Genomic DNA, 21824 nt, shown 5'->3' on the forward strand with positions numbered 1-21824 from the left:
GCTTCTTCAATCCTCCTCCTTCTCCTGATAGTAATAATAATAATGATGATGATAATAATAATGATGATAATAATAATAACAATAATAATAATAATGTTAATAATAATAATAATAATCTTTTCTACTATAGACACAAGGCCTGAAATTTTTGGGAAGGGGACTAGTTGATTACATTGAGCCCAGTGTTTCACTGATACTTAATTTATCGACCCTGAAAGGAAGAAAGGCAAAGTTGATCTTGGCGAAATCTGAACTCAGAACATAGTGACAGGTGTGGAAACAATTCTGCCAGCTCACCACCTTAATAATAATAATAATAATAATAATAATAATAATAAAGATAATAATTTCTGATATAGGCACCAGGCCAGTAATTGGTTAGTTGATCATACTGATCTCAGTACTTGACTGTTACTTTCTTTTATCAACATTGGCTGTATAAAAAGACAAAGCTGATTTCAGAAGGATTTGAATTTAGAATAACACTATAACTAATACTTTAAAGCATTTTCTCTGACACAAATGAATCAGCCAATAATAATAACAATTGTTTCTAATTTAGGCACAAAACCAGCAATTTTGAGAGAAGTGGATAAATTGATACCATCAACCTCTGTACTTGATTGATACTCTATTTTATTGATCCCAAAATGATAAAAGGCAAAACTGACTTTGGTGGGATTTGAACTCAGAAAGTAAAAAGCTGGAAAAAATACTACAAGGCATTTTTATGATGCTCAAATGATTCTGGTAATCTACAGCCCTAAAAAATAATTATCCTTTCTAGTAAAGGCACAAAGCTTGAAATTTGATGGGAGGGGACTAGTTGATTACATCGACCCCAGTGTTTCACTGGTACTCAATTTATTGACCCTGAAAGGATGAAATGCTGCTAAGCAATTTGCCTAGCATGCTAACGATTCTGCCAGTATGCCACCTTAATAAAAATAATAATAGTAATAATAACAATCCTTTCTACTATAGGCACAAGGCCAGAAATTTGGGGAAGGGGGATAGTTGCTAACATCGACCCCAGTACTTTACTGGTACTTAATTTATCAACTCCCAAAAGGATGAAAGGCAAAGTCAACCTAAATGGAATTTGAACTCAAAACGTAAAGATGGATGAAATGCCACTAAGCATTTTGTCTGGCATGCTAATGATTCTGCCAGCTTACCACCTTAATAATAATAATAATAATAATAATATAATAATAATAATAATGATAATAATAATAATAATAATAATAATGATAATGATAATTGTTTCTAACATAAGCACAAAGCATGAAATTTAAGGGAATAGTTGAGTTGAAATCAACCTAAGTATTTGATTGGTATTTCATTTTATTGACCTAGGAAGGATGAAAGACTAAGTTGACCATGGCAAGATTTGAACTCAGAATGTAAAGAATATTTTTTTTATTGAAAAATAATAATCCTTTCTATTATAGGTACAGGCCTGAAATTTTGGAAGAGGGTCAAATTGATTACATCGACCCAGTGTTCAACTGGTACTTAATTTATGAAAAGTAAAGATCACCTCAATGGAATTTGAACTCAAAATATAAAGATATATGAAATGCCACTAAACATTTTGCCAAGTCTGCCAACAGTTCTGCCAGCTCACTGCCTTAATTATACTAGTAATAATAATCCTTTTTGCTATAGGCACAAGGCCTGAAATTGTTGGGGAGGGGACTAGTTGATTAGATCGACTCCAGTACACCACTGGTACTTAATTTATCGATCGCAATAGGATGAAAATCAAAGCCGACCTTGGTGGAAATTGAACTCAGAATATAGCGATGGGTGAAGTGCCACTAAGCATTTCACCCAGTATGCTAACAATTCTGCCAGCTCGCCACCTTAATAATAATAATAATATAATAATAATAATAATAATAATAATAATAATAATAATAATAATAATAATAATAATAATGATAATGATAATTGTTTCTAACATAAGCACAAAGCATGAAATTTAAGGGAATAGTTGAGTTGAAATCAACCTAAGTATTTGATTGGTATTTCATTTTATTGACCTAGGAAGGATGAAAGACTAAGTTGACCATGGCAAGATTTGAACTCAGAATGTAAAGAATATTTTTTTTATTGAAAAATAATAATCCTTTCTATTATAGGTACAGGCCTGAAATTTTGGAAGAGGGTCAAATTGATTACATCGACCCAGTGTTCAACTGGTACTTAATTTATGAAAAGTAAAGATCACCTCAATGGAATTTGAACTCAAAATATAAAGATATATGAAATGCCACTAAACATTTTGCCAAGTCTGCCAACAGTTCTGCCAGCTCACTGCCTTAATTATACTAGTAATAATAATCCTTTTTGCTATAGGCACAAGGCCTGAAATTGTTGGGGAGGGGACTAGTTGATTAGATCGACTCCAGTACACCACTGGTACTTAATTTATCGATCGCAATAGGATGAAAATCAAAGCCGACCTTGGTGGAAATTGAACTCAGAATATAGCGATGGGTGAAGTGCCACTAAGCATTTCACCCAGTATGCTAACAATTCTGCCAGCTCGCCACCTTAATAATAATGATGATGATGATGATGATGATGATGATAATAATAATAAAACCAACAATAACAACAGCAACAACAGCAATAATAATAATCCTTTCTATTGGAGGTACAAGGCCTCAAATTTGTTGGGTGGGGACTATTCAATTATATTGACCCCAGTGTTTCACTGGTACTTAATTTATTGACCCCGAAAGGATGTAAAGCAAAGTCGACCTCAGCGGAATTTGAACTCAGAATGTAGTGATGGGTGAAATACAACTAAGCATTTTGCCCAGTATGCTAACAATTCTGCCAGCTCACCACCTTAATAATGATAATAATAATAATAATAATAATAATAATAATAATAATGATAATAATAATGATGATGATGATGATGATGATGATGATGATGATAATAATACAAAATCAGCCAAATGTTTACCTGTCTCTACTCCACATTTCCATCCCCAGACTTTAGTAATAATGTTATGGTTTGCTCGGCAGAAAAGTTTGTAGTAGTTTGTTGTCATTAAAAAGAATATTTCATTTAATGAGCCAATAATTAATTGAAAAAGTCTCATAAAAAAATGTAGTCACAAATTTGTTTTTGAGCTTCATAAAATACACTCTTTTACTGGTTTTAAACATTCGGGCTGTGGCCATGCTGAGTATTAGGACATTACCATGGATACTAAGTAATTGCAATACATTTTATTTAAATATTGTGTCCAGTTCTTATCTGTGCTGGCACAGGGGAACAAGTTTGTATACTTGGATGACATTCCTAGCACCAAAATATTATTTGAATTTCTTATTTCTCTCTTTCTTCTCTACCAAACAAAAGCATTTAATAATGATATTTTTTCCATCATACTCACAGTCAAGTTTTGTAAAGAGAGGAGGTGAGATAAAGGCGATTGAATTGATTTCCATTCTACAACCCAGTATATTATTGGTTCACATTTTAACAATCTTCCTCTCTCCTCTCCAGATATATGAAAGGCAATGTTGACAAAATGGTGAGATATGAAACTCAACTCAGTTTTGCAGGTTATTGTGTACTAGATACAGCATCACAAATTTAAGAACAACTCAATAGCTTCATATCCTGCTTTTTGCTGTGGCAACTTTTGTGTTGCGGTTTCTTAATCTCCTTCCACTGTCTCCACAGTTTCAGAAGCCATCATGAGTATTACTCTCCCTTTGATTAGGCCAGCCACTAAAAAGAAATGTTTGGAATTCTTACTATTTCATTATTGCCACCAGATTCTCAAAGAAAAAATTATTACATAATAAATATATAGCAGTGAAATATGTATAAAGTACCTCAAGCAAGAATATGAATAGGATTTCAATGAAAGTAGGATAGCTTTTAAACACTGGAGTGGCTTCACATGATGTTGTGGTTTCACATGGTGTTGTAGTTTCATATGGTGTCGTGGCTTCACATATTTAACCTCTTTCAAATGGTTGTTATATCCATGTCAAATGTTGTTACAACTGGATGTAAAACATGTTTCTTTATTCAATCTCAGGTAAATCATCAATACGTTTTTTCAATACATCAGCTTTTATAATAAACTTTGTGTGCATGCCTGTGGATGCATTTAATGTATGTATGAAAGTAAGAGTCTGCATGTTTTTGTGTGTAGCTATGTGAGTCTTTTATGTATGCATATGTGTATTTGTTTCCAATAGGTTGATTAGATATGTTACAGTGTAGATGGAATATAATAGTTACATCCCAATAATTCTCATTCTCTGTTCAGATATGTAGACAAAACCCATGTATGAAATATTCATCAAAATGTTTAGAAATCAATCAACTTAAGTGCATTTCATCGAATTACTGATAAAAACTGTTTGAAGGTGTTTTACTTGTTCACTCACAGATATGTATACATATACACACACACACATACATACACACTCACAGACAAATACAAACTCACCCAAAACAGACACACACATCAATCAATAAGCTGGGCATCTCCCCCAGTTATATTGAAAACAGCAAACTACAACAGAATGGCACCAGAATGAAGCAAATATAAGTCAACTATGAACTGCCAATCTCTTCTTACCTCATATTCTTTAGATTAATGAAAAATTATATTATTATTATTTTTTTTCAGTAAATAATTATATGTGATGATTTTTTTTGCAGGGGGAGGGGGAATGTCACAATGAACTATGGTTGACTAAAAATGACAATTTAAAAATTTTCCTTATGAAACAACGTGTCATATGCCAAGTACTTAACCTTTGAGAAATTGAAGTGTTGTATTTTTGTTTCACTTACAGGTAAAATTTAATATATATATAAAGGGTTAGCTCATTTTGAAGTCACTATATTTCTGTCATTGGAAATTTGTAAGTGGGTTTTTTTTTTTTAAAAAAAAAGGTTAAAACAAAAGTTACATTTGAAAACTTTTATATCTGAACCAAATTAGTTCAAAATAATTTATTTTTTTATTTATTTATTATTATCATTATTATTTTTGTAGGCAGATTTCAATTGTTAAATCAAGCACTTTTAAAATAAAAAGTTCCTGAAATTCCTAAAAAAGTCTTGTTCTAAATTAATCAAATAAACTATATGTAATATGTAATAATTTATGTGTGAGTCTTTTATGTTGTTTTACTAACCAACCATTAACAAACTAAAAATCATGATTCCATGTAATTCTACAAATTCTTTGTATCTTTTACATGTCACAAGAATAACTCATACATTTTAACTGGAAATGAAATCAATTCTCATTAAAGAAAGATATAGTCAATTGAATCAAGCCCAGAGTGTATTACATGTACTAATTTTGTCAAACCCAACACACCCCACCTTACAGTGCCAGAAGGATGATAGACCAAAATCAACCTTGGCAAAATTTGAACTCAGAATGTAGGGCAATGAAATAACTAAATATTGTAATGTCACTTAAGTTTAGACTCTCTACAAGTTCGGCTATCTCACTGGCTCACTGTGTTTTGTGATAGTCACAGAAAATATTTCAGAGCTAAAAACTTGTGAAATTGAGCATAATACAATACAGAAAATGTTGAAATTGAAATAATAGATTACAGTGTTAAACTCACCATGAATTTGTTTCCAATTAGAATGCTTAAGTTATATTTATTTTAATATATATATGTGTGTGTATATGCATGTATATGTATATACACAAGAAAGCAATTTAGATTTGTTTTTCGATAAGTAGAATTATAAATTATAAATTGAAAGAAAAATTAAATTTGACTTGAATATTATACAAAAATCTTAATTTTATACATCATGAAAAAGAATATCCATTTACACATATACATATATATGTAATTGTTCAAATATCACAGGATAGGACACCAGTCTATCACAGGCAACATTCTTAAATGATCTGGTAACTATTCCTGACAGCAGAACTGATTGATGAATAAGTAGCTCCAATATCTTGTCCACTCAACCTTGATTTTACTTCCATCATCTTTTTCTACACTATGAATATTAATTTCCTCTTAATTATATAAGTATATGTTCTAATATATGCATAACTGATTTTATACTCACACACATGTGTGTGTGCGTGTGTATGTGTATAAGTGTTCATTATCAGTATATAATTAGGAGTACTCAATATAAGTGGTGGTGAATATTAATTAATTAGTTAAAAGCTGAAGATTGAATCTGTCACTGCCGATAAACAGAATATTCATTTGTTCTATCATTAAGAATGAAATGTAAAAATTATTCTGTAAAGAGAGCATGTCTGTCTATCTGTCTATTTGTCTACATGTCTAACTATCCATCTATCAATCTATAGATAGATAGACAGATAGATAGATAGATAGACAGATAGATAGACTGACAGACAGATAGATAGGTAGACTGATAACTTTTACAATTCTGCTACTATACTGCAAATACCCTATGACAGTTACACTGATTTGAGCTTTGTAATAATGCTGAGCTATAGTAACACTCTTATGTAACTTTAGCTTTAGACACTCTTCAAATTTGTATATTGCAAACTTTGTATACATATCAGCTATTGAAGTCATTGGTTTTTGTTTTATTATTAAGAATCTACTGCTTATATGACTGATTACTGTTAATACTCTGCTAATACTTTTTTTAATCATTAAAAGACTACATTTCAATTTAGAATGTAAATCTGTTAAAACATAATCAGTTTAACCCTTTAGCATCTAAACTGGTCATATCTGGCACAAATATTTTACCTGTTGTATGTTCAAACTGGCAAGATCTGACCCCTCACACCTTCTGTACAATGTCATTTTCAATATAACAACCAGTGAAATCTCACAGCTACAAGATAATGCGTAATTAATTTGAAGCAATGTGAATAAGTAGGCATTACACTTGACTGTCTAATCAGAATGCTTAAAGGGTTAAAAATGGAAATAGTTAACTTGTTGGTCATTTTACAAGATTGAATTCTGTTTTATTTGTATCTTCTTTTTTAACACAAAATTCTTTGTGATGATGTACAAGATTTCAAGATTTAGTAAGGAGATAGATAGAATGATAGGATAGATAGATAAATAGATGGATAGATAGATAGAGATAGATAGATAGATAGATAGATAGATAGATAGATAGATAGACAGAGAGAGAGAGAGAGAGAGAGAGAGAGAGAGAGAGAGAGAGAGAACAATAATAATTTGAAAATGCTCCTTTGTAGATTATTGATCCTGCTATGAGAAATGAAAATGCAATAAATTGAATACAATACTAGATTTAATAAACAACCTGGACACACTAAAAAATATTGATAATAACAATACTAACAATATTATATATTATAATATATACATTATAATATAATTTAATATAATATATATATATATACATATATATATATATATACATATATATATATATATATATATATATCTAATATATATATATATATTATAATATATACATTATAATATAATTTAATATAATATATATACATACACTTATATAATTATACACACCCATATATATAAATATAATATATGTAAATATATATACATTCATACATATATAATATATATATATATATATATCTAATATATATATATATATATATAATATATATATATATTATATATATATAATATATATATATATATTATATATATATTATATATATATATAATAAACTATATATATTACAATATACTTTATATTATTTTATATTAAGAAATATATATGTAAATATAATATATAATTATTATATTATACAATATATAAATATATATTATTTGATGGAATATTATATAACATGCATATTGAAGGATATATATATACACATACACATATGTATGTATATGTATGTATGTATATATATATATATATATATATATATATATATATATATATATATATCTAATATATATATATCTAATATATATATATATATATATATACATATATATATATATTTATAATATAAAATAAAATAAATTAATATAATGATAATAATAATAATAATAATAGTAATAATAATAATAATAATAAATATTATAGAAAATAATAATAGAGTAACAAGTTCAAACTCAAAAAAATTGGGCCAATTTCACAGGATTTTAATTGATAACAATTAAATACTCTTACCATTGAGTAAGCTTTGAAGACATGATTTTCTTTAGATGTTTAGTGTTCCAGATACATTAAATATTCGTTAATGAATTAATGGAATTCATAATTTAGATTCATTTTAGGTTGATAGGTAATGGGGGAGTGGGGTGAAAGAAAACAAGAAATGAAAAAAAGGTCGGCGTCTGTATGTTTTTTCATTTGTTTTTCTTTTTTTTGTGTTTCTACCATGTTGTATTTCAGCATTTTAAAATACTTTTTAGAGAAATGTATAAAAATTGCACATAAATATTCACAGATAAATAAGTGTGGTTTTCTTTTCTTTGTTTTTGTCATGTGTTTTGGATACGCATGTAGCTAGATAGATAGAGAGAGAGAGAGAGATATGCATTTTTCTTAATGAATGCGTGATGTAAAATTATATACCCCATTGAAAAAATGTCCCATATTGCACCAGTTTTCTTAATTTATATATATATATATATATATATATATATACATTTTTTATCCCACCCCTTGCTCTTATAATTATCATTAGCATTAACTAGAAATAGACAAAGAAAAAAACAAAACAAAAATGACAAAACAAGTTTTTGTGGCTGTTTTATCAAGTTGTTCTAATTTTCTTAATAATCTAGCGAGATACTCTCAAAAGAACCATCTCCCTACCTGCCCCCATTTCATGGGTCTATCATTTTGGGATGCCATAATCCTTTTATTTTCTTTCATTTTCTGATGAGTCTCTCATTGTCCTTAACACCTCTAGTTAAGACTGATATATATATATAAACCAAAAAGTTAGTCCTTTCCAAAACAAGCAAGGACACTTAGTATTCTTGATTTAATGAGATTTTCATTAACTGTTTTTAAATTTCAGAATTCATTTGAAAAGATTGAAAGAGTTTTTCTTTATTGACAAATTCAAATAAATTGAAAAGAAAAAAATAATACCCTCCCCACTTTGAAATTTTCTTCAAATTCTTAGTAATAATGTTCAATATTTTAATCCTTTTGTAACAAGTATATGTATGTGCATGTACATTGGTGTATATAATTACATGTATGTGAATGTGGAAGTGATAAATTGTGTGTGTGAATATGTGTTTATAATTAGGAAGCCTAATTTTACTTAAAAATGTTTTAAAAATATCGTTAAATTAATTTAGAAAAAAAAAAGAATAAATCAAAACACATTATTATCGGAGAATAATAAATACATTTTCACTACTCCTTGCCTTCCAAAAATTGAGTGACTAGTGTGTGAAAATTTGCACGTATGTAAATATTAAAATGCATATCTGTGTATGTGTGCACTTATGGATGTATTACTCACAAATGCATTGAATTTTGTATCTCTGTCAATATTTTTCTTTCTGAAAAATTCCTGAACATGCTTCCAAAAAAGCACTGAGGTAAAATATACAAGAGATGACAAAAGAATGAAGTTCAGATGTGCAGTCCAATTACTGCACTGTTAAGTCCTCCTTGCACACTAACAACAACAACAATAAATCACAACAACAACAACAACGACAGCAATGACAACAATGACTGTATCTGCCATAATCTGCCATATAGACACGTGCTGGTGGTACACACACACAAGCACACATGCATGCACATACACACATATTCACACTCACACACACACTTATATTCACACCCACATATACAAAATGGCTAGCAGTGTGAGCTGGAGGCCAAAGATCTTCATTACCAGCACAGTACAGGTCAACAGTTGTCATCTTTGTCATAGCCAGATAATGGTCTCAACAGGTAGAAATAGTTATGAGTGCCTTCACTTTCTGTCTCAGTGACCGTCAGTGAAGCTTCTGATTGGCTGCAGCAAGTTTCCTTGTAGCAAATGGGGGGAAAAACTAGAACAGAGCTTTGTTTTTAGTTCAGGTCTTCTCTCACGAGGAGGCCTCCTCGATGAGTTTTTTGTAGAGCTGAGAATTAAGAAAGCGTGGATAAGGATCTTGGTGCATCAGAGTATATATCTGCAATTGTGCTTCATCGAATGTATGTGGAGATGGATCCAACATATTTTGGTTTATAACTTCTCTTACTCTGGAATCTAGACTAACCTGCAAAGAAATAAAACATTTTAAACTAAAATCATCAGCAGCAACAACCACAAGAACAACAAGTAAGAAGCAATTTTCGTCCATATTTTAAAGCTGGTAACCACATTATTGGTTTCAAATTTTGGTACAAGGCCAGCAATTTTGGGGTAGAGGGTAAGTTGATTACATTGATTCCAGTGCTCAACTGATACTTATTTTATCAATCTAAAAGGATGAAAGGCAAAATCAACCTCGACAGAATTTGAACTCAGAATGTAATGATAGACAAATTGCCACTATGCACTTTGTCTGGTGTGCTAATGATTCTGCCAGCTCTCCACCTTAAAATATGCTATGTATTAATCCATTGCCCAGTTTATCAACCCCTCTTCTAGCTCTTGAGTAACTTTAAGACAGGGGTTCTCAACTATTTTTTATCAATGAACCCCTTTGAATAGTATTTTATTCTGGTGGACCACTATAGTGATTGGTGTTTAAAAACTAGTTTTCTCAATACTTCTTTTAAAATTCCTAATTTTCTTTTTTGCACATTAGCTTAAACCTAGCTGTTTTTTGCATTACACACCAATACATACATCTAAAGCAAAATTTTTTCAGGGGCCCTTAAAATACTATTGTGGATCCCCAATTTACTATTTTGTTGTGTGGACCCTAAAAATCTTATATGGACTCTGGTTGAGAACCACTGCTTTAACAGATTCTTCTCTCATTTGTAAGTATTTGGGTTGGTTCTCTGGTCAGAGGATAACTTCCTCTTTATTCCTACCTGTCTCAGAAACCCTGGAAAGGTTTATAGGGAGTCATGGCCAATACTCATTCTCCTTTGATTAAGCTATTATGGCATCCGTGGAGTGCATTATCGCTTCGACATCGCTATCAAAACGCACCTCCACAGTGCCATATTTTCTTCCTCTTGTTATGAATGTCATCTGCTTTTTAATCTCTTTTAAACTTTGCTCAATTTCTTCTATTGGTGCTACTTCAATTTTCTTGGATGATATTTCAGTGTTTTATAAATTATTGTTTTCCTCTTTACACTATATGTTAATTCGAGTGGAGGTGTCAACTTTAGATTATGGCCTTCTTTTTCTAAAAGGTTGCCACATTCCTTTAACATTTCCAGCTCAATTTTTATTTCTTGCACTTCCAAATTTTGGACTTCGATAACTTTGCCAGTTGCAGCCGCATAACTGTGGCTCTTGGCTGGTTCACTTTCCATTGTACTTCTTCCCATTGGTTCTCCCATAAATGGGAAGAAGAAAACAATTCAACAAATACTCAGGAGAGCAAACAATAATTTTAAACGGGAAACAAACATGGTACACCCACAAGGGGAAACCTCTAACAACAAAATATCACACTTACTTCAAATGTAGATTTCAACCATGGAAATTATAAATTATAATGTTAAGTTAAACAGGTAAATAGTTTTTCATGCTGCACTGTAAGGTAAGGATGCAGTCCATTGTCAAAATACATGAAGCTAGGTGTTATTAGCCAAAACTGTGAAACTATAACAAATTGGCTAGACCCTGGCAAACCTTTATAAGCAGAGATAATTTTACCCCCCAGTTTTTGTGACAGTTTTTTTCTGTGAGACAAAGTTGTTCAATTGGATTCTGGAAGCTATGATTGCCTGCTTAGTTTATGCCCTTTGTGCTTTGTGTTAGGCTTTTATGGATTTATTTTATGCTCCACAAATTCGCCAGAACTTTTGTCATATTTAAAATAATTTCTGTGTCACATCTGGGTGAGTACAAAAATCTCTTAAGTTATGTTGTAATATTTATGTGAATTTTGAACCCTGCATTTGTGGTAGGTTGTGTAGTAATTTTGCTAGCTAATTTCTGTTAAGATAAATGTTAAAATTTGTATAAATAGCTAAAGAGTGTATGAATTTTAATTTTTCACGTAGCGAATTTTTGTATAAGACAACTAACTGTAAATTTTGTCTAATGATTACTCAGCATTCTTGTATGAAGCAGTTTTGTGTGAATTTAAAGCAAACTAGCTTTTTGTTTGACTATTTAATTTTTTAACTATAATTATTGATGTGTTCTGGCAGCGGTTTTGTGTCATGAACCTTTAGTTTAAATGGTTGCTTTGACATTAGATTTAATTATGTTTAGGTCCAAGGTTTGAAATCCAAGGCTGAACACTGAATTGATAGAAGACAGATTTTATGACATTCCAAGGTTCGACATCCACTGTTTGAAAATCCACTGCTCGAAATCCACTGTTTGATAGCCACTGTTCAAAATCCGAGGTTCGAAAACCAAAATTGTATTAAAGTGGAAATCCAGATTTTATGAAATCCAAATTTTCGGAAGGCATATATTTGAGAAACCAAATTTGTGAGGCCAGGCTTTGTGTGAGGCCAATTTTAGTGAAACTAAAAACTGGGATTAGGAGTTCAAATTCTGAACTGTATATATATATATGTTATCTTTGTAAATATTTTGACTGCACATCTGGTGTAGCATTTGCTTTTTGTTCGTGTATATATTCGTTTGTATGTAAACTGTTTTTATGCTGACTATTGTTAATAATATTTTAGAAAATATTCATGGTGTGTTGTTGTTTTGGGTTCACCCTATCCTCATTGATTCTGTAAATTTGGGTTATGGTCACCAGGTCATAACAATATAAGAACATGTGTGTGCATCTGTGTATGTGTGCACACGCATACACATGCACATTAACTTTTCATATAGAGCTCAGTACCTCTCCACTTATTTTTGCAGTGATAATTCTTGCTCCAAACAGGCACAGTGATGACTATAGGTCTATCAGATATCGGATTTGTGCAAAACTTTTAGTTATGTCAACTATTGTGTTTGTATGATTGTTACAAACTAATATATATATACACATGCACATATAAAAAATATCAGTCAATTCACATTTTTAAACTTATCAATAGTTAGTGGATAATTAATCATATCAAAGTATTTTCTTTTAGATATACACAGAGAATTCAGAAATTTTATAAAATAGTTCTAAGGCAATTAAACTTACCTCTTTTGGAGACAGTATAGAAATATAATCTTCGTATATTAATCTGGCTTTTTCTTCTATTAATTCAGAATTTTGTTCCCTCTTCAGTTCTTCACATGCTAGCCAAAATAACATATTTTCTTCACTATATTCCATTCGAAGGAATTCTCGAAATTTTCTTCGACCACCTAAAAATAGTAAATTTTTCAATTTACTTCTTTCTTATTTTTATTTTTTGCAAATTCAAGTGAAGTAGGTAACATTTCAGGAGATACAAAAACACTTAACTTTGAATCTTACAGAATAATATTATTCTAGGTACAAGGCACTATATTCTTAGGAGTTGAGGGAAATACAGATATCTGTACTTTACCAAGTTCATTGGAGGCCTAAGAGAATAAAAATACCTTTAACCCTTTCGTTACCAACCTGGCCAAAACCGGCTCTGGCTCTGTAGTATAAATGTCTTGTTTTCATTAGTTTTTCATTAAAATATACCACCAAACCTTAGTTGCAATTTATGTTCCTAGCACTAACTGAATGATAACTAAGTTATTTTACTAAATTCATTGTTATATTTAAAATAATTTAAAGAAACACAGAGCATCTCAAAATAAATACAGTAACAAAAGGGTTAACCTTTCAGCATTTAAACAAGCCATATCAAGTGTTCCAGTTGATCCACTTGTTGGAACAGCCTGTTTGTGAAATTAACATGCAAGTGGTTGAGCACTCCACAGACACATACCCTTAACATAGTTCTCTGGGAGATTCAGTGGGACAAAGAGTGTGACAAAGCTGGCCCCTTTTAAATACAGGTACAACTCATTTTTGCCAACTGAGTGGACCGGAGCAATGTGAAATAAAGTGTCTTGCTCAATGGTACAATGTGTCACTGGTAATCAAACTCACAACCTCGTGATCATGAGCCAAATACCCTAACCACTAAACCATGTGCCTTCATGTATATAAGCAACAGTGTATAAATGATAAGAATAAATATTATCTCAGAATACCTAGAAGAGTACTGGATCATCAGTGGCACTACAGTGATCTTATAATGTTATAGGACTAACTACCAATACCACTGCTTTATTAAGAAAGGAAAACTTCATAGCTATACACCTTTAACACCTTTTGTACCAACCTGTAAAATATGATACAAAATAACCATTTTAAAGTGACCATATTTAAATTAAAAGCTTCCATTGTGATTTTAAGTAACATTTTTGAAACCTTTTGCCAGTCCTGAGTATTACATGTGATACACAGAACATATTTGTTTCTCTGACATCCATGCATCATATAAGTTAAGTTATATTCCAGATATCAGCTTAATAATGAGAAAGGTTTTACTAAATTGTACTAAATTCATTTCATTTCATCATTATTTTCAAAATGAATTAGAACACATAGGCAGTTTGTCATTAGAAATATTATCAGAAAAGGGTTAAATGACAAAAGGTTAACCCCTTTAACACTTAAACTGGTCATATCTGGCCCAAATATTCAACCTGTTTTATGTTCAAACCAGTCAGATCTAACCTCTCACATCATCATCATCATTTAACGTCCGGGTTGGATGGTTCAACTGTGGTCTAGGAAGCCAGAAGGCTGCGCCAGGCCCAGTCTGATCTGGTAGTGTTTCTACAGCTGGATGCCCTTCCTAACGCCAACCACTCCGTGAGTGTAGTGGGTGCTTTTTACGTGTCACCTGCACAGGTGTCAGACGAGGCTGGCAAACGGCCACGATCGGATGGTGCTTTTTACGTGCCACTGGCATGGGGGCCAGATGAGGCTGGCAACGGCCACATCTCCCATACAATGTCATTCTAAGATTAAACAATCACATCATTGAAATTTTAAAGCCACAAGGTATTGTATGATTAATTTAAAACAAATTAAATAAATAAGCATTACATTTGATAGAGTAATCTGAATGCTAAAGGGTTTAAGAAAAAAATCTACAAACAAGTAAAACCACAAGAATTAGAAGAATATGAAAGGTAACAATAAAAAGAGCAGCTGTAAAGTATTTAATAGTGTACTTACCATTACTTCTTATAAGTCGGTCAAAAGATTCAGACCAGTTTTTCATATCTTCTAATGATAAACTAAATAAAATAAAAAATATACAAATTTGCCATTTCTTATAAAGTTTGAATATCACAAAACTTGAATTCTTTGCAAAAAGATCCAGAACATTCCTAATAAGTCAAATAATTTTGCAGAAATGTTTCGTTACACTACTAATGGTTTCAAATTTTAGCACAATGCCAACAATTTTGAGTAGATGGTATAGTCCAGTACTTCACTGGTACTTTATTTTACTATCAACCCCAGTACCTCACTAGTACTTTATTTTACTATTATCTCCAGTACTTCATGGGTGCTTTATTTTACCATCGATACCAGTAGTTCACTGGTACAAAGATGACTCTGGGAGAATTTGAACTCATAATGTAAGATTTGGAAGAATTACAGTTAGGCATTTTACCTAATGCTATAATAATTCTGCCAGTTTACCACATTATTTGGCGACTCTAATAATAGCAGATTACTGTTTTATTGTTGTTTGGCCCCAGGTCAATCCTTAAGGAACAGACGCATGACAAAGGCATTCCAACTATCTCCCTGTATATCTAGGACTACATGAAGGAATGTGTCCATTTAAAGATGGTTTAATTTCAAAGTGATCTGACAGCTATTTCTAGCAGGTTGATCAAGCAACCCTATAGAGATTACTCAGTTGTCTTGGCGGTAGTTTAGTATTTAGTCAGTTTGCATTTCATTGAAATTTAAGTTGTGAAATACTATGTTCAGTTTCTTGTTTGAGGGCAAAGCATGCATAAAATAATTAGTGATTGGAGTTTACAGAAAATAACAGTTTGCTTGGCAGTGAGATAGTTTTAGCATAGTGGTAATAATATGTAAATATGATCAAAGGATAGTGATGGAAGTAAAAATAATTCTATTCAATACTTTGACCTATATTAGCTCTAATCACAAAACTGAAATGAAATTTTTATTATTAAATAAATCTATTATTACCCTTCTTTAGAACTGTGTTACCTTTTCTCAAACTACATAGCTTAGAGTTATTGCCAAAGTTAACTAACCAACCATAAAGCATCCAACCATATAGAAAAAAAAAACAACAACTCTGGAACCTATAACCAACAACCTCACAAACCAGATGCAGTGGAATCATGTCAGTGACCAGGTTGCAGCTGTATGATGAGAATTTTGATACCAAACAGTAAGTGTTTAACCCTTTCGTTACCAACCCGGCTGAAACCGGCCCTAGCTCTGAGTACAAATGTCTTGTTTTCATAAGTTTGGAATTAAAATCTTCCACCAAACCTTAGTCACAAGTTATGTTCCTAACACTAGCTGAATGATAACTAAATTATTTTACTAAATTGTTTGTTATATTTAAAGTAAGTGAAAGAAACACAGAGCATCTCAAAATGAATACAGTAATGAAAGGGTTAAGTGAAGTTAACAATCTTTGTATGTTTTTTGAATGGTTAAAATGTGTCTTCTATGCTGTAATCATTAATAATGTTTTGTGCAAATTACACCCTCTAATTTATATCAATATTTGCAGAACATAGAGAGAAGACAAGAATAAAAAGCACACTACATACATCATGTTATCTAGTCTGATGTCTCATATATTTTAGACTTTCTAGATTGATGAAATTATATGTCAGCAATAAATACTGGTTTCAAATTTTGACACAAGGCCAGAAATTTTGGGGAAGGAGGAGGGTGTCTTAGCATCACTCACCAAATCCTTTGTGAGCCGCTCTCCGACTATCTATCTGCAGCTTTATATAGCTATGGTAAGACCTCACCTGGAATTTGCATCACCGGTCTGGAACCCCTATCTTGCCCAGGATATCAATTGTCTGGAAGCCGTTCAGCGACATGCAACCAAAAGAATACCCTCCATCAGGCATTTGCCATATTCTGAACGCCTTACTTCCTTGGGCATGGACACATTGAAACTCCGACATCTGGCAGCTGACTTGGCAGGCACCCATAAAATTATCAACCATCTTACAAACAATAACTCTGAGCACCTTTTCAAACTCCACCTGTCTAACACTCATGGACATATTTACAAAGTCAGAAAACAGCACAGCTCCCATGGCTTTAGGAAACATTTTTTCATGCTGAGAGTTGCTGAAGCATGGAACAAACTGCCGGCATCAGTTGTTAGTTGTCGGAGCACTGCATCCTTCAAAACTTCCATGCTTTCTGAGATTCGCCAACACTACACCTGATTTTCTCCCCTCCATACACACACAAGCATGTATCTGACTCATTAACATTGCCACTTTATGAGGTAATACACCATCTGAGGTTAATTAGGGGATATGTACCAAATGGTATTATGGTTGAAATCAAAGTGGCAATGTTATGCAAACATGTTATTGCATATTTTATATAATCTCACAAGTTATTGCATGCTAAGATGTATGACACAATGTGTAAATCATAATAAATCTTTCTTAACAAAACACATGTAATAATACTGGTATTATCCATTTGTTTTCATCTTTATTATTATATGCATGTGTGTAGTGCCCATGCTGGTGCCACGTAAAAGCACTTAGTACACTCTGTAAAGTGGTTGGCACTAGGAAGGGTATCCAACTGTACAAACCGTACCAAATATGGAGCTTGGGCAGCTCTCCTGCTGGCCAGCTCCTATCAAACTGTCCTACCCTTGTCAGCAAAGAGAACAGATGTTAAATGATGATGACGATGTTTTGTGTGTATGTGTGTGTGTGTGTTTGTCCCCTGTTGCTGATTGACAACCAGTGTTTGTCCCCTGTTGCTGATTGACAACCAGTGTTTGTTTGGTTATATCTCCCATAATTTTGCAGTTTGGCAAAGGAAACAAACAGAATAAGTACCAGACTTAACAAAATAAGTGCTGGGGTTGATACATTCAACTAAACTCCTCAAGGTAGCTCCCCAGGTGCATAGCTGTAGTTCAATGACTGAAACCAGTAAAAGATATGTGTTTGTGTCTCCTCGTTTTGACATGGCATGACAGTGGGAAATGAGTGCTACCATTGCTTCCATTGCTTCCAGTCCTTTATGAAAATGTGTGTCCATGGAGAAATATTACTTTGCTTGAAAACAAGCAAAGATCAGTGACAGGATGAGCACCCATCCATAGAAAATCTGCCTCAATGAATTCTGTCTGACCCACGCTAGTATGAAAAAGAGGAAGCCAAGACGATGATGATGAAGAAATATATAATTTGTAAGTGGTTTCACAAATAAAAATATGAGTACTCAATACTTTGTGCAGAGAGAATATATTGTTATAATGTAGTAGATAAAAATTACTATTTTCCCATGCCTTTAAATTCTATGCTAAATAGAATATTCTTCAGCTTGTGATTCAAGTGAAAGTTTTAAGTGTTCTTCATCTGTATCACCATGTTGCTAATTTCCATTTATATGTACATGCACTTGTATACTTATACTGACATAGACCAACACTAGAATATTAAGTATATTAAGTATTTAATTATGTTTCAATTAGCTCTGAGGTGTTTATTAATATTATGTAGTAAATGCCATTTGGAGAAAATTTCAAACGTTTTATTAAATAATTATTTGAGGTCTTGAATTTAGTTTAATTGTAGAACATTTCCATAATACAGAGGCTGAAGATTCTGGATCCATTAATGTAAGATTTGTTTTGGTTCAGTGTATCCTCTAAGAATTTTAAATGATTAATTCCATCTTTCAATGTCTGTATATAGATTGAAAGGATGGTGCAATTCCTCTTTCTTGTTTATGTTTTACAATAGTGAAATGTAATTTTAGAAGAGGCTTTTGAAACTTCCCTCAATAATTCCAATGTATTGTAATGCAGTGATGCCATTATTACTACATTTGAATTAATATTAGTGAAAAAGGTTACTACTTTTCTATGGCTGTTCTATTTAAGTGGGCATAACTCTTTGTTTATGCATGTGAAACTCATATTACCTTCCTTAAATTAGTAGGTTAATTAGACATGATATTTAAAATAATTTTAATGATGCTTTGAACATAACTTTGCCTATTGAGGATCTGATGTTTTACAGAATTTTTGAACATTAACATATTGTTTTTGTATCTTGTAAAACTGGTTCTGTTTACTTTAGTAGAAGCATCAATAGAGTTTGACTCAAAAGGTTAAGTGGAAACAGGAATACATTTATGATGAAGCATATTTATATGTTTCATTTTTGGATTTGGTTTGCAAGATTCTTTATATGAGTTCGTGTGTTGAAGCATATTCTGTTGAGTCTGGGGAGAGTCATTCTCTTTTAGTGCCTTATTATTTAACACACTCACCGGTAAAATTTCCACTTATTTCTTATTTTTATTTTCTAAAATTTTCGCTGCATCTTGCAACCTTTTCAATAGTCTTGAGAGTCAAGACTATTGAAAAGGTTGCAAGACGCAGCGAAAATTTTAGAAAATAAGGATCTTTTCCTTTTGATGGACGGAATTTTCTAGTTAACTAAACAATTTGAAACTTCGTATACTGGTAGAATGTGTCAAAAGAAAACATTATTGTAAACAAAATTGAAAACAAAATTGTAATTTGTAAGTTTAACGTAGTTTAATTCTTCGAATTTTAACCAATGAAATGTCAGCATTTACCGGTGAGTGTGTTAAATAATAAGGCACTAAAAGAGAATGACTCTCCCCAGACACAACAGCATATTTATATGGTTAGAAAGTCAGGACAGTAAGGTTTGTTGCAAAAGAAAGTATAATTCTTTCTCAAGTGTTACAAGCAATCAGGATATACTTTTCAAGTGATATATGATAGCTTTACACCAGTGGTTCCCAAACTTTTTTAAGCTGCTGCTCCCTTGGCACCCAGGCCACATCCCTAGCATCCCCTCCCCAACTCAACACCACAAACATAGACCACTTTCTGCAGCAGAATAAAAAAAACTGTATTTCACATTCATCACCTCCTTTTGGCCACCCTATTATCGCTCAACTATTATCCCTATTATCCCAATGAATCTCCCCCCCCAGGGGGTGGGGCAGTACAGTCCACTTTGGGAAGCACAGCTTTACACATAAAATTTAAAAGCAGAATAGTAAAATAGTAAAATCACAGGAATACCTAGCAACTAGAGCCCTAGTAAAATAATTATTTCTAATGTCCTGCAGCCTCCATAGAAGTAATTCATAACCAGCAGTAGAGGAGAGTACTCTGAAAGCATAACCAGAGAAAGAACAAGGTGGAAAAAAAAAATCAAAGAGCTTTTACCACTACTGGGAAGAAAAGGATTGTCTCCTTAATCTAAGGGTAGACTGTACAGTGATTGAGAACAGAGTATTAAGTTGCATGGTAGGGAGATATGAGCACTGAATGCAGGGGATGTGTGAAAGCTGGAAAGAAATTAAACATGCTCCACTGGATAAGTAATGCTAGTGTGGACATGTAATGTATATGAATGATGACAGTAAAGAAGAGCTGGGACAATCAAGTGGAAGGAAACAAGAAAAAGACTAACAAAACTTTGGTGGTGGAAGCTGATCTCAAGATACTACACTTCACAAAGGTGTTGACAAAGAAACTGCAACAAATGGTGAGAGGCTGTGTTGGGGAGGACTCATTCAATACATGTAAGCATGGTAAAATAGATGTAAAAGTGATGATGACAGGAACACAGTCTCAACCCATTTTCCTGTCATGGGTCCCTTTGAATCCTATTTTACTCAGATGAACCCTCAACCATTTGATGTGTAAAAAACCCTATTATATCTTTACAACTAAATATTTTTAGGAATTGAAAAAAAAAATCGTTAAAATATTTCTGTGTATTATAGAAGTATAACAGATTTATTGCAGATAAATTTTAACAACCAAATCTTATATGGAATCCAAGGGCCATAAGGACCCCAGTTAAGAATTCTTGATGTAGTGCAAGCCTTAAAATTTCAGGACATCTCTTTCTCTTTCTCCTCTCCCTCCCTCCCTCTCTCTCTCCACAACTAAACTTCATAAAGATGGAAAAGTCAATGAAATATTTTTCATGGCTGGTTATGCGATCTAGAGAAAAGTTGTCCAAACAGGAACATCTCAAAATAATGGAAACAACGATATCAGTAACAGAAAAAGCAACAAGAACAACAACAATGACTATAATAACATATCGATATACTTACAGTTCTTCTCTGTCGCTGTTAGAATCCAGTTCTTTTGATCTACTCTGAGAGAGTTGATCATTTTTCACAACCATACTAATTAAAGCAAAACAAAATGAAAAGAAATCATTAAAGCTTGTTTCTCAAGGATTTACATAAAAACAACAACAATAAAGAAAAATATCAACTACATCTATTTGGGGATATTTAAAGACAACACATTTTCTAATACCATTAATCAACAAAATAAAATGCACAAGAATGGAATACTGTTACAAAAATTTTAACATGCATGTTGATTTCAGTGTATTGTATTCAAAGATTTCATGTTTTTACAAACAAGCCTTATAAAAAAAAAACCAAAAAAAAACCATTGATGATCCTGAACATAAAAAAAAATTAAAATTTCA

The 21824-nt window shown here is 32.0% G+C and overlaps 1 protein-coding gene across 10 annotated transcripts in view; it reads right to left on the reverse strand.

Moving 5' to 3' along the window:
* Positions 1-8107: 8107 nt before the first annotated feature.
* Positions 8108-21824, reverse strand: part of LOC115210794 (regulator of G-protein signaling 17) — a 379423-nt gene continuing 365706 nt past the window's right edge. For all 10 annotated transcript variants that reach the window (XM_029779532.2, XM_029779527.2, XM_029779528.2 and 7 more), the window contains 4 exons: positions 21436-21510; positions 15277-15338; positions 13246-13412; positions 8108-10227 (listed from right to left, as the gene is read on the reverse strand). In XM_029779532.2, coding sequence (XP_029635392.1) covers positions 10054-10227; positions 13246-13412; positions 15277-15338; positions 21436-21510 — 478 coding nt within the window. In that variant the 3' untranslated portion in view covers positions 8108-10053. The remainder of the gene's footprint in view (positions 10228-13245; positions 13413-15276; positions 15339-21435; positions 21511-21824) is intronic.

This window comes from Octopus sinensis, linkage group LG4 (genome assembly GCF_006345805.1).
Source record: "Octopus sinensis linkage group LG4, ASM634580v1, whole genome shotgun sequence".
NCBI classification, from domain to species: Eukaryota; Metazoa; Mollusca; class Cephalopoda; order Octopoda; family Octopodidae; genus Octopus; species Octopus sinensis.